Below are 14,771 nucleotides of genomic sequence, written 5' to 3'. Positions count from 1 at the left end.
TATGATTATTGTCAAATTAATTCTGCAATACACTTTATAACATCAGGTGGGAGTTTTTTCATGTTCTTGAATTGTTGCTTTTTTAAATTGGACAACTAGAAAGGAAGAGGTTGGGGTACATAAGTATATACACGTACTCAGCAGGACACTTAAAAGGACTTTTAAATTTTTTTCACTTCATATAAAGCCTTTTAACCATGATTTGTCTTGCCAGAATTACTAGACTATGGAGTTGATTTAATCAAGCTTTTTGCCCTGCCAGGAATTCTTCCTCCCTGATCCTGTTTAAAAGTAATGATCAATATGTGACACTACTTTTATTATCTGTGGCAAGGGACAAACTGAGCAAACAACAAAGAAAGAAGATTCTGACTTTACTACATGATCAAGCAGGATAAAAAGTATGACTGGAAGGAAAAAAAAAAAAAAAAAAAACCCAAAAAAACCCCCAGAAAACCACGGCACTTATGCAAACCTTCAGAAGAGAACATGTAACATGAAATGGAGCATTAGCACTGCAGTAGCAGTATGTGACATGACACAGCATCCCCACAGAAAGACCATTCTTTGGTGATTTTTCTGTATTTGGTCAGTTTCTAGAATCATCTCAGATGCTAAAGATGGGGCTACATGCATGCAGTTTACTCATTTTGTAAACTGTTCTATCCCCCCACTGGTAAAAAAAGTATAGGCAAACAAAAGAAATACATACACAGTGAAGTCTGCAGAACGAGTAAGAAAAAAGAGCTTGGCAGAATTTGTTCTTACTGACCCTACAATGAAAGTAGAATTTAATTTGGGATACTGTGTTTGGATCCACAGCAAGAAACCAATGGGTCAGAAAAGGTTCTTGAACTTTCTAGTTCTAGTGATCCCACATGTACCAAGTGGCAGTAGCAAGTAAGATTAAGTAGCAGGTAAGACTGAAAGTAAGCTTGAGTTGACTGTGAACCTTTTGTGCCTGTGTTGCCAACAAAATTTCTTTTTTTCGCTGTTCAATAGTACAGTGGATGTTCATGAACTGGAAGGTATATTTAATAAAATTTTGCTGTATTTACCTGTTTTCCTCATGGATGTCTATATCTGACAATCATGTGTATCTTTATCCTATTTTGGATCATAAGCTGTTCCACACTAGCTCTTTGATAACTTCAGAGCAGCAATAAATGCCAGGTAAAACTGTGCTGGAAACCAAGGTACGAATCAAATCTACAAGTAGCACAGCAAAACAAGAGAAACAATTTTATGCTACAATGCAAACATAGTGAAGTTAACACAGGAATGAAAGTAGTAAAGGCCTGCTCCACCACCTGCAAGTGAGCTTCTTGGCCACTTAATCATGGGGTGGCAATTAACCAGGTTAAGCGTATCGGTCTGGTTGTAATATAGGCAGATACAGTCCAACTCTTCCTCTAGTTTCTGTGCTACAGGATACAAAGTAAAAACAATGTGATGTGTGGAGATAGATCAAATGATGGCCAACAGAATACAGGGTATTTTGGTACCTTTTTTTCCTGGGATTTCATCCTCCTAGAACACATGCAGTGTAAAACCAGAAAATTAAGATGAGGTCAGGAGGAAAAAATAACCCTCCCTCCCACAGTTATGCATTTAAAAAAAAAAAAAAAAAACAGAATGTCCTCTAGAGGGCAATCTTTGCATGTATTTCATCTAGGAATACATCTTGCAGCTTATTTTAAAAGGTCTAGAGCTTTATGAAGGATCATTATTAAAAAAAAAAAGTACTAAAATTGCTACCTAGAAAACTAAAAGTTTGATATCCACCCTGTCCATTATCGCAATTATTTTGAGATTAGTGCTAGAAAAAAAGATCCAGTGTTTTCACGGGAGACTCCTCTGGACTACTTGTTCAGTGGATGTTTTCGTGGAACTATAACGTCCAAGTTAACTGAGATTTATCCCAAACTAATCCACCTTCAGAATAAAAGAACTCATTGCACCACTGACCACATCTTTAAAGCAAAGCTATTTCTAACCACCAAAAATTCACACTATAGATCAACTATTGACATACGTCAAATTGTCAACTATTTTAAAACTTGCCAGTGCTCCTTGGTGGAAGCAAATATTTATCAGATGAAAGAGTTATTTAACTTTCTAAAGCTATTCAAAGTCTATTGTTAGCTTCCAGAAGTACCCAGTGATTTAGAAATAGATTATCATATCCTGTATTTCATTCATAGTTTCTTTAGTCTATTTATTAACCATCATAGGCTCTCATTGGATTAATGGGTATGATACCAGCAGTCACAATGTTGTAACAGTTAATCTAACAGAATTTGGTGTCAGTTGTCAATTAAAGCTGTTCTCTTCATTAGATTTGTAACAGGGAGCCTTGTCTAAGCAGAGATTTTGAGCAGTTTCTTACTTAAAACAGACATGTTGTTGTGTTCAAATGTAGGGAACAGCAGAGCCGTTATAGAAAGGGAGGCAAGTGCAGGACTTTACGATGAAAATGAGAAAGACAAGAGTGCAAGAACAATGACTGCATAGGACTGTAAAACTGACCTAAGCTCAACTTCTTGAACATTCGAAGAATTTTTCAAAGGAAAAAAAAAAGTATTTGGTAAGTAGATGATAATGTGAAACGTTCCTAAAGATCTGCTTAGGCTGTTAGACAAAAACCAGTATCTTTGTGTGAACACCCATTAACAAGTCCTCTGCCTACTTAAAAAGCATCAACGGTGGATTTAAGAAATACCAAATTTGAAACCCAAGAACCACTTTAACAAATCTCTCAGAAAAACACGTTTGTTGTAAATCTTGACACGCACACCTAACCCTCCCACACCTCACATCACATCAAAGCTCAGAACTCTGAAATCAAGTAACTGGTTTATTGACAAGTTACAGTATTTAGAAGCCAGACATACTCACGGCTTCTGCTCTTAAGTCACATGTATCTAATTATTCCAAAATATTTGATGTAGCCGTCTTCAGCAGTTGTAATGGAAATATGGTATTGTTTTCCTTTGTGGCCACAGCCTGACACAAATGTCAATTATTTTGTTGCTGGAAAACATTAAAATATGTCCGTTTGTATAGCATACATATGCAGTAGGATGCAGTTATGTTTCTGTGCGCACTGCAGATGTGCAATAAGACTGACAGTAAAAGGAATTATTTTTCCAATATAAGTCTTGCATGGAGTTATAGCTACCATAAAACAACTGTTCCTTGAACAGTAGTTTATGCTGCTAAAATCACTTTTAATTCTTAATACAAAGTAGATGCATAAGTAGCTATAATAAAAATCTGTGTACTAAAAAAGAAAAAAGGGAAAGACTTTTTAAAAAAAGGATGAGAAGAGTTATTAATATGCTTCAGCAAATAATTTTGTTTGTTTTAATACCTGGGTTCCTTTCCCTCACTATATAAAATTTTTATATAGACATAAATGCTGTTCTTGCAGTTTTAAAAGGGCAGCATAATGGCTATCAGATACTACAGTTTGTCTTTAACCTTTTAAAAATACTGCAGAAGACACACAGATTCTCAGATTCTGCCTTTAGTGGCACAGGAATCTGAATGACCCTAGAGTAACTACTTAAACATCGTAGGGGGATACCTGAGACTTATTAGAAACCTGTGTTAGGCAACCAATACTAAAATTTTAGGATCTTTAGCTACTCTAAACCCTAACTTGGATGTTCAGTTAGGATTCTTTATATAATAGGCTTAAAAGTAATTGTATTTCATTTAAAAGGTTTTATGATATGATAAAATTTTTCATCTTGACTTGCACAGGTATCCAAGGCTTCCATAACATCTTTATTTGAGGCTGGCACTTCTGAATTAAACTGGAAAGGCTCATTCCAGAAGGTAAAAATCTACTGTTGACAAAGCTGTTACTACCACCATAAGGCAAAAAACTTCAGAACCAATTGTTTATATGGAATTCCATTATATCATTTCCTAATTTGGCAGAGCGGTGGGTATTTTTATATGTTTTTAAGATTTGGTAAGTTTGTACAAAACCATTATTTATTCCACTCAATATTTCCTCAGCTTTAATCCTCTGACATCGGAATCATCTTCACAACAATTCTACTTTTACAAATGGAGGATTTTATCTTTAAGGGAGAAACAAACCACCTGATCTGAGGTGTAAACAGCTAGAAAAAGTTCCTGGTGTTAGACAATAGCAGAGTAGTAAAAACTGGGGTATGATAGAAGAAATCCTACTTCTATGAAGTCAGGCGGAAGCCTGACCATAAACAGGAATCAATATTTCATCACACTAAAATATGGAAAACATACAGCAACATGAAAAATACCTCTCATTCATGTTTTTTTTTCCATTGTGGCACCAGTCACTAAAGCTGTTGTTATAATGCTTCTATAATACAATAGTGACACATACCATTTTACTATTCGTTCTGCTCAAAATGGAAAAAATGCTCTAAATCCACAGCATCTTGTTTTGTTCTAGTTGCATTTTGGTTGGAACGCTCACTAAATATCACTTGCTACCATTTCCTTCAGAATAGACACAAGTAGAACCACATCTCTTAACCTTACAAGAGAGAATAACACAATTCTCTGAGAGCCCTCAGAAAGAAATACTTCCAATTTCAGTGGGGAAGGCAGAGGAGATGGTCACGTTCACCCCTAACTGCCTGTCCTCTGCCTACATGCTCAGGTCAATGGCTCTCAACTGCAACTGATTTCTTAGGAATAAAGCGGTAATACAAATATTCATCCCGAAATTCAAATTCATTCGTAATATGCTGGACGACGCCTCCTTTCATCAGTCTGTCTCCATACATCACAGCTTCACCACGGTCAGAAGCAAGGCCAACTTGCATGAGCCAGTTCACCAGGTCACAGCCAAAGAAGATGCCAGTGGAGATCTTTGCACCACACCTGTATGTCAAAGGAATGATTCACCCACATGTTCTGTAAATCTGGTATCACCACTGCACGATGGGGAAAGGCAAGGAAAAATAGCAGGAAACAAGGAAAGACATCATGATAGTTAAGAGCATGTTAGAAGAGAATTTGCAAGTTTTGTATATTAGGGACATGCCAATGTTCACTACCTTTTCCTACAGACACTTCAATGCAAAGCAAAATGTACTACAAAGTTATTTTAGGCTCCTGCAAATAAACTTCAGTGAACATAAGTAGCAATTTTCCTAAAAACACACACAATGTAATTCTATTTCTTGGATACTCGCTTCCCCTGTACTCATTAGCATGACCATTTCTGCAACAAAATATCTGAGTGCAGCATGCCCGCAGCAACAGGAACTCAATCTGCACTTTAATTCCATTTTGTAATTTCTCTACAGAGACACTAACTGCTTACATACATTGTAAACAAAAACTATTTAACTTGCATATCCGGTTAGATATTTACCACACAGGCAGTACTCGGAATAAACAAAACCTTTACAACAAGACTAAACTAATTTTCTTTTACATATTTATGAGGCAATGCCACTAACATCTACATAGTTGCAGTAAAAATACCATTCAGAAATTTACCTGCAACAATGAATGTTTCTGGTTATCTAAAATCTGCTCTATGGAACCAAAGCGCAGGGTTTCTGAAGATGATTAACAGCTACACAGCAAAAAACAGACTTCTTTCTCTATTTTTTTTAAAGTTAAAAGCAGCAGTAACACAGAGCAAGTGTTAACATCTATTAGCAGAGAAGCAAACATTAAAATAAATAAAAATCCATGATTACAGGATCTCAGTTACAGTATGTTTAAATCAAAGAGGATGGGATCGAGTTAGATGAATATTTAAAAAGAGAAGATAAATGCTTTCTTTTAACTCACAAGGAGAAGTAAGACATGAAACTAGTTCCACACAAACATAGTATTAAAACAATGCAGCAACAAATGTCAGATTTTGATGTATTCTCAGGTGATACCTGATTAAAAAAACCACAAAACCCAACCAAATGAACAGCCCAAAGCCCGAGAAACCACAATAGCAGCAGAGGCACAGGAAACGCAGCTGTAAAACCTGTCCTATTTCAAAACAAACATTTTCTGATACATCTTTTCTGATACATCTGTCTGGCATAAAAGAAGCAAGTCCTCAAACTGCCATTCATTTTTCCTAAATGGATAACTTTATTACTTTGTTTCTTATGGAACATTACTGATTTCTGAGGAGACTGAATGAAATCATGATGCTGTCGAAAAACAGTTCTGGAATGTGGTTTCGGACTATCTGACCATTAAAAGACCACCCCATCCCGCCAAACTAGTCCTGCTCAAAAGCTCACATAACAAGGAAAGTAGAAGTGTCCTGTTGGAGACATGAAGAATTGTTCTATTTCATACAGTAAATATTTAAATAAAGGCAGAATCTTCTTGTTCCTGCTGCTTCTGTCTGCATTTTCCTTCTCATCCACCTACACACACCTGAATACATAATGCTGGATTTGGGTATCATGATTTGCATCTGAAAGCTTTGCTGATCTCACAAATTGCGGATTAGGCCTTACGAGAGCAATGAGCAAAAGAAATTGTATGAACTCAGAAGGTGTAAAGGTCCTAAAAACACTATAATCTCACATACTGAGTGGCCTCTGAGTACACACTGACATCAGTTGCAATAGTTTCGCCTCCTGTAAAAGTTATTTATTAGTAAACATTCAGTCACATAAATATTGACACCTTCTTAATCTCAGAACAAAACAAATGAAGTGTCTCAAGTTTGACAAAACTCATAGACACACACACTCTATTACAGGCATGACCATATACATTTCTTCAGAAAGATTTTCTCTCCTGAACTCCAGCTAAGTGCAAAAACTGGGGCCATGCCTTAATGATATAAAACTTTTTATAATTTATATAAAACCTAGATGGGATAATGTGGTAACTTGCACCTCAATGTTTCACCTCAATGAGACTAGAAACATCTCTGTTATTGCTAAATTCTTAATCCTACCTTGAGGTTTGAATAAATATGCCACAATAGGAATTGCCCACAGACAGATTAAACTGCATTTCATTATTTCCAAAAGGTAAGCTACGACCTTTGTAACAAGTTATATGTGCAGGGAGGAACCTTACCTTCTGCCTCTGACAATGCTTTTGACACAGTGATCTCTATGATAATGAACAAACTGTTGACAGGTCATCCTGATTTCCTCAGGTACAGAGGGATCTGTATGCCCTGCTGCTTCTCTTCCTCCCCAGAGAAATTCAAGTCTTGGGGAAAAAAAAAAACCAACAACCCAAGACAGAAGAAAATAAATGAAAACCAGCAAATCAACCAGAGGCATTTTTTAAGAACACTTCAAATAACAAAACAGAACTCATAGGAAGCGTACCACAACTGTTTTACTCTTTTTGTGCCCAATACTTTCTATACAATCTTCCTAATAAACTCATATGGCCTTTGAACACCAAGAGGTTTTATTCTAGGCTCAGGCAGAAGAAAAGACAGAGAGTAGTTGGGAGCCAGCTTTAGCTGCTGGATTCACACCGCAGCCAGCTAGCTCTAAGTTAAAGGCGGCTTTGTACAACTTGCGCCTCCACAGTGAGGTATCAATGAAAGTGTCCCTCTACACAGTGCATGAGGTTATGAATACAGGACTCTCAAACAGTGATGACAGAATCTGGTTCAGCATTCACATCTAAGTTTTAATTTATCAGCTGAAATTATTTCTGCAGATCCATCATCTCACTGATCCAATCACATACTTCACAACATTTGCCAAAGATTTCATCTATAGGGAGCCTGTGGGATTTTTGTCTTTGGGAGCGTCATTAGGACAGCAGTAAAAACTCATGCACAGGGAACTGCAATTAGATCCCCACAACTGGGAGGGAAAAGAAATTTGGAAGAGCAAACAAATAAGAAATGGAATGCAATGGCACTGAACACTCAATGCCCTTTAAAAATTATTATCTTTAATAACTAAGTTTATAGGTGTAAGTCTAAAGATTCTATTTACCTTCGCTTGAATGGTAGAATGATTAAATGCTTATCTAAGCCAAAAATACCAAAGGAGATGAAGCCCTGCAGGAAAAAAATATAGAAAAAGCAACATTAAGCAAAAGCTTTGGTTTCTAAAGAACAGAAATAAAATGTTAAAAACTCATTGCCAAAACAGACGTTGAGAAGTATCCCTCTTCTCTAGATATAATTCAAAATGCATTGTTTCTGCCTTGATTTTTCATTTGGGCCTTAAAAAGACAGATTAATACATAACAGTCCATCAAAGAAACTCTTCAAGAAACAGTTCAGTAAACCTAATGCTGTGACATGCCATCTGCCACTGAAAACATCAGTTTCGTTATATAGCCAGTTATTTACATCTGTCTTTGCTAATGTCAAGAAAAGAACTGACTTAGTGTAATTGGAAAGCTAGAATGCTCTCTAGTTAATGCATTTTTCTGTGCCGCTTTTGTATCAAAACTACTATCATTACTTGATACTGCAGTGCACCTGTAGGCACACCTGTCCATGGATCTGTAAAACATTCCTCTAGTACGTGTATTAACACTGCCTTACTTTCACCTTCACAGATAACAAAGCTATCCTGTGTCAGCTTGCACTGAAATAGGCTATGTGCAGCTGTAACAATTATACATCTAATTGTCAGCACCATACACCAATGGTGCTATAACTGAAACTGAAGAGATAATACCTTAAAGCTTTATAGCAAAAGTATCCATGTAGCCATCTTGCACCTATTTAGTTATACTGGTGTAATTCCACAGAAGCGACACTGCTGAAACTTTCTGGTACAAATAAGGCTAAAATCCTACTCAATTTCCATAGGCATTTGGCACTCAGTTGACATTTGTACCTTTGGAAGTGTTCAGGCACATAAACCATGCTCATGCACATAAAAGACGTGCATTATGATAAGAAAGCTATCAAACCAAAAGAAAAAGCTTGAGAAAAAAAAGCAAAACAACATAAGGAGCTGGTGACTTCAGCATTGTTTGAGGACTTCAACTTACAGTGCTTGTAACAGCACGCGCTGCAACACCCACTAACAAAGCCATTTTCAGAACAAGCATTGATAAGTACCTGACCGAAATTAAACACAGCACAGAAGAACTGCAATTCCACATAGAGCCTTCCAGGCTCTCGGTTGAACAGCCACCACAAACAACTGGAAAGGTTCTGTTAAGAAAAAAAAAAAACAACAACAAAAACCACAAACCTAACCTGACTGTTAAAAATTAAAAGTACTTTCTTACTCTTCACATGCTAACAGATTCTTGAACAATTTTCACTGTCTTTCTTTAGCAAATGATTTAGATAAAGACAAATGAGAGGGAATAAACACCTTAAAACATCATTTCAATTAGGCTTAATAGCTGGGGGGAGGGAAGAGCTTGTTTGTTTTTAAACAAAATAATGCAAAACACACCAGTGTAGAGGTCCTGCCCCTTTACATGTTTACATAAGGAACTTGCCTTGAGCATACTTAGGTACTCAACACAGACAATATTAGCCCAGACAGATCTGCAGTATTTGTCTTTAGGCCTGTTTAGCTGAGACCAGTGCTTTCTACATATTTTCTGCATAGTTAAGATTGCGTTAAGCGAAGCACATACCACTTCAGCTATTTTAGATGCCTGACAGAAGGAGAAAAAATCTCCAAGTTAACCCCTTTGGATGTAAAGGCTAATTCTTTAATGTAACTGGTCTCATTTTATAGCATCTATGTAATCATTCAGATACAACTAAAATAGAGGCTAACATTTGGGACGCCTCTTAAATATAGAAGATGTAAAAATATATTAGCATGGAATATTTGATATAGGAAATTTGAGAAAGGGAAAACTTCCGTTTTGTAATTTAACAGGACCTGAAAAGCAAGAGCAGTAACTATTACACTACATAGTTGTGCCACACTGTCCTGCTTTGCATTATTATACATTTGTGCCATAGTATTTTCCATTTCAAATAAAAATACTTCCCTCCTAATTGTCATCCACAAGAAACTCAACTTTGAGCATTACATTCAAACAGAGGGAGTTGTTTCTCATATTTGTCACAGTTAAAAATTCAAATTATATCCCTAATTCATTACATTCTGGTATTTCACACTTTCACACAGGAGCAGCCACCTTCACAGCTGGGATCTAGTCAGTAATGATGCTTGGCAATACCAACTTAGGTATGTTGCCCTCCAAACTATCACTAAAAGTAACAAAACTGCATTTTCCCATTTCAAATAAAGTCTTACATTATTCTTCATTACTAAAGCACCTCAAAGAAATCCAAGTTCCAAATATAAGCATGATCAGATGGAAACAATTTTTGTACAGTCTCCTTCAGAAGTAGAATTCACTTTCTATTTTTAATTGATTATTGTCTCGGGAATAAGAGTAGCTCTTGAGAAAATGGGAAGAGGGGCAGTAGTAATGAATTAATCACCAAATTATATAATTCCTTTTTTTTTTCCCTTCAGGGTTGTCCAGTGTGCCTTGCTCATTAACATCATCAATCTTAACTTGCCTTTAATTTATGATGTGGCACAGAAAAATTAATTCTATGATATCCCTCTTCCAGTAATGGAACAAAATAAAGCCTCTGATTCATTTAATGAATCATAACACGAGGAATTGGAAAATTTTTACTGGACTGTCTACATAGCTTTCCTAAAAATCATTCCACCTCAATGAGTTAAACAACATGGGAAGAAAAAATATTTACAGCAAACAGGCCGACAATAAGAAGTAAGCACAGCAGCACATGTCTGGCCAGCTGTTTGTCTCCGGTCTGTAGAAGCTGTTCTTCCTGAGCCAATACACAGGTTTGAGCACTGCAATGACTCACACACTGATCAGCTGAAAAACAAACCAGAATTTTTCATTAGGCTTCTAACTTACAAACTCCATGAGCAAACTTGTTAATGTAACTTGCTGAGTTAAATTACCTTGTAAGTATCTGTACTGAAGTCACACACACAAAATTTAATATTGGCTTTGACAATAACCTGTTCAGACATCTATTCTCAAATGAAACAGTAGTTTACACGTGCTCCTGAAATGAAGAAACTTTTTGCAACAGAACCCTTCTTTCAAAGGTTTAATGCAAACTTCAGTTGTGGCTAACATTTAGAAAACACTTCTAGAAATAATGAAAAAATAGCATTTTCTCAGAACAGTTTTTAAACAGAATAAATTTCTGGAATAAATATTTCAAATACACCATCAGCTCTAATGTTCTGACTCTCTATCTCAGCATTGTTGAGCTCTAGATCAGACAATCAACTGTATTTAATTCAGTTCTGTAACTGTATTTTTAACATGGTATATCAGAACACTGTCATAATTCTATCAAAAGAGCCATATACACAGAGAATGGATCCTTGCCTTCCAGCTAGAGTTCTAAGGAATTCTGAGTATCTTCCTCTAGATGGCAGTGAAAAACTTCCTGGAAGGACACACCTAAATATTTGCACCAGATACCTGTCATAGCAGTTCAATGGGATAGTAGAAGGATTAGCAATTATTGCAGCCAAAGTTACACAAGAGTATCCATTACAGTTTGCTTTTACTGCTTTATAGTTTTAAAGTGTTCACTCAGTAGGTCGAAAAAATTTCCACTGAATCATAAGATATTTTCTACCTTATCTTTTAGGATAAGAAAATTAAACTGGCCTTCCTCTATCATTGGGAGACATTCTTATAATGCTTGTCTGAATTACTTAATAGATAAAATAGTTGGCAATAGGTGGAAAGCTAGCATTTTATGAGAGGAGACATAACTAAGTATGTTTCAGCGTGAAATATTTAGATTTGTTGAAAGTTATGCTGCATCCAAACAAAGCATAAGGACATGAACTTCCTTGTTAAGGATGAAAAAACCCAAGAAAAAGAAAATAGGAAAAAAAGAAAGGTTGCACTGCAGCTAGCTTTGATTATTGAAAGCAATGTATGATGAGAATGGGCTGAGCATGCAGTTTTCCATCAGGTGCTGAACAGTCACTTTGATCCATTTTTCCTATTTCAGTGACCCCTAAGGCCCCCTTAGTCAATTTTCTCCATCTCTCTCCCCTAGACATGGATAATACAGTAGCATGAACATTTGACCTAATCTGCAGTAAGTGCTTGCTCCTCTATATCTAAAGTTTCTCATTCAAAACTTGTACATGATTACATCAAAGGCTTCAAAGGCTTTTTCAGAAGACACAAGAATCACATATGAGAATGTAAAAAAGTGTGTTTAAGTTGAAAACTTGAGGCAAAGTGGGGTTATGCATTCAACTTCCCAGTGTCCAAGCAAGGCAATGATGGAGACGTAAAATCTAAATGCTCAGAAGGACGTGTTAAAGTAGCTTAGTGGTAAAAAAAACAACCCAAAACAACTGTCTCTCTTGAGCACTGAAAGAGTACTAATAACTGTCAGGCAGAAGAGAACAAACATCTAACATATTGCCTAATACTTGAATTTATTATGAAATATAAGTTATCCAGGTAGAGTTGAGAGAACAACAGCCCAAACAGTTTCTTTGTGAGAACAACACACATAAATGTTGTGGAAGAGTTTGTAGTATTAAAACAAGGAGACACTACTGCTTTACCTGTCTCAATTGGAGGAACCTTGCTTTCAACAGCATTTGACACTGCTTTGCTCTCTCTAGCACAGGATAATTCACCATTTGTTGTTTGACAAGAACAGCAACCTATTAAGCGTATACAGTAACAGGATAGTTAGCTTCCTTCACTACCATAATTTATTTTCCAAGTATAACAACATATTCTATACAGCTTGAACTATTATGCTCAAAAATAATATGCTCAAAAGGAGAAAGCAGACTTAATTTTTCCAATTTGTGGAGAGGGTAAATGGGTTACACTACTAATACATAGAAATATTTAACATAGCACTACCACCATGCACACAAGCACTTTTAGCTAGAGGGAAAACATACAGGAAGTGATCAAAAAGGCTATATACAAACAAAGAGGATTAGAAACACATTGAGTAGCAATGCTGCAGGCATATAATTCATTCTCAGAGGGACAGTTTAGTGGGTAAACAATCTAAGACACCTAGTGGACTGCATTTATCACATCCTTATCAAGGTACCACCACTTACATAAAAACCATACGCATGCTTTTTTTTCCTGTCCACTTCCCCCACCCTTACCGATAACCATCAAACTTTCCTTAGAAACATAAACCTAAATCCTTGGGCAGTTATATCTAGATTTTCTTCTGTCCTAGCATAACACTTGAAGGTAGTAAACAACTGTCCTTCCCAGGTCAGAACTAAATTTGGAACATTATTTTATTGTATCCCGAGCCATTTATTCTTTTACAAATCTACTTTCCCTACCTCTTTCTGCAGGTGGCTGTGCAGAAGGTTCTTGAGAAGGCTGTGCAGAAGATCCTGCAGAAGGCTGAGGCACAGTGGCTGAAACTCGATTCCCTGCACTTTCTTCCACTTCAACCTCGTCCACTTGGCTACGCAGTGAATATGGGTTCAATACCTCATAGCTTGACTCTTGCCTATTTCTGTTCATGCACATAAGTGAGATACCTGACATCAATATACTGATGAACAGGATCACTGTTGTGGTAATTATCTGTTAAGAGAGCAAAGAAAATACACTTAAATACAACATAAAGGAAAATAGTTGCATATATCTGTCTTTCTAACTCCTGTACTTTCCTAAATATACTAACAAGTGCATCAGAATATGACAGAGTTTTCTATATTTACTGCTCTTGCATCTTGTGGCATTGAAGGAGCAATCAGTATATGAGACTAATTTTCATTGCCCGAGTAACTCAGCTCTCTTTTAAGTAGGGACCCCTATTTCCCATGCAATCCAAAAACATCCCCTCATCATCATCATCTTTCCCCTCAGGATCATTAGTGCTCCAGTTTAAATTCTGTTCAGGTACCTTTTAATTCCAAAGAGGAATGTGCTCTTGTCACCCTCCAGCACAGCTCTAATTTCCATGCTTTGTCCAATGGGGAGCATCCCATTAATTAACTTTTCCTTCTAATCATCTGCCACTGATACCACTGTGAGTCCACTGTGAAGCTACTTGAGTACATGTGAAAGTGCCACATGAATAACCCTGAGAGACTCATAGCCTCTCTATCCATAAGAAAGACAGAAGGAAAACACAACAAATATCTATGCCAGTGCACTTCACATCCTCTGATAAGAGGAACTATTTATTGGTAAAAACTATAGTTCAGGCTCAGGGACTTTCAACCCATGACTGTGCAGAGAAGTCTCCCACAGTGCAAGCAGTTACTGCTACACATGTAATGTAGATCCTATGTGTATGTAATGTAGATCTATTACAGGCCAAAAGCCATTAATTAGCTATTGGATGGTAACAATTTTAGATAATTATCAAGCAAGACTACAAATTAGTCACTAGAAGAAGGGCTCTGCAATTCATTACTACTCCTAAGTCTTTTCTTTGGGAAGCCTACTCCCTCTTTTTCTTAGTCATAGCTACCTAAACGTGAAGGTCCTTGTTCAAACGAGTTTTCCTAATGGTTCATTACAGAAATACATTTTTCTATCAATCTATAAGCATTCTATAATGACGCTGTTATTATGGTAGCCTGTACTTTGACTAACAGCTACTTACATAAGAAGCAAACAGAGAACACAATTTCTCAATAATGTATTGGACATGGCATAAGCCTGAAGTGATGAGGACAGAACATGTTCATACCTGATATCTTCCATAGAAAAAGGCAGAGTCAATACTAGTGTTGTTACGTTCACCAACAATTAGTAAGATTCCCACCAGAAGTGTTGGGACTCTGAAACAC

At 36.6% G+C, this 14,771-nt stretch overlaps 1 protein-coding gene across 6 annotated transcripts in view; it reads right to left on the bottom strand.

The window, feature by feature from the left end:
• Positions 1–2,844: 2,844 nt before the first annotated feature.
• GPR155 (G protein-coupled receptor 155) overlaps positions 2,845–14,771 on the bottom strand; it is a 45,192-nt gene continuing 33,265 nt past the window's right edge. For 5 of the 6 annotated variants that reach the window (XM_075511826.1, XM_075511827.1, XM_075511828.1 and 2 more), the window contains 8 exons: positions 14,672–14,762; positions 13,305–13,554; positions 12,546–12,647; positions 10,673–10,806; positions 9,035–9,130; positions 7,950–8,014; positions 7,063–7,200; positions 2,845–4,887 (listed from right to left, as the gene is read on the bottom strand). In XM_075511826.1, the coding sequence (XP_075367941.1) occupies positions 4,665–4,887; positions 7,063–7,200; positions 7,950–8,014; positions 9,035–9,130; positions 10,673–10,806; positions 12,546–12,647; positions 13,305–13,554; positions 14,672–14,762 (1,099 nt within the window). In that variant the 3' untranslated portion in view covers positions 2,845–4,664. Of the gene's footprint in view, positions 4,941–7,062; positions 7,201–7,949; positions 8,015–9,034; positions 9,131–10,672; positions 10,807–12,545; positions 12,648–13,304; positions 13,555–14,671; positions 14,763–14,771 lie in introns of all 6 variants that reach the window. The other variant, XM_075511830.1, reaches the window with a different exon arrangement.

The sequence above is a fragment of the Mycteria americana genome, chromosome 9, assembly GCF_035582795.1.
Source record: "Mycteria americana isolate JAX WOST 10 ecotype Jacksonville Zoo and Gardens chromosome 9, USCA_MyAme_1.0, whole genome shotgun sequence".
Lineage (NCBI taxonomy): Eukaryota > Metazoa > Chordata > Aves > Ciconiiformes > Ciconiidae > Mycteria > Mycteria americana.
Note: the sequence above shows the minus strand (reverse complement) of the source record. Positions and strands in the feature narration are given on the sequence as shown.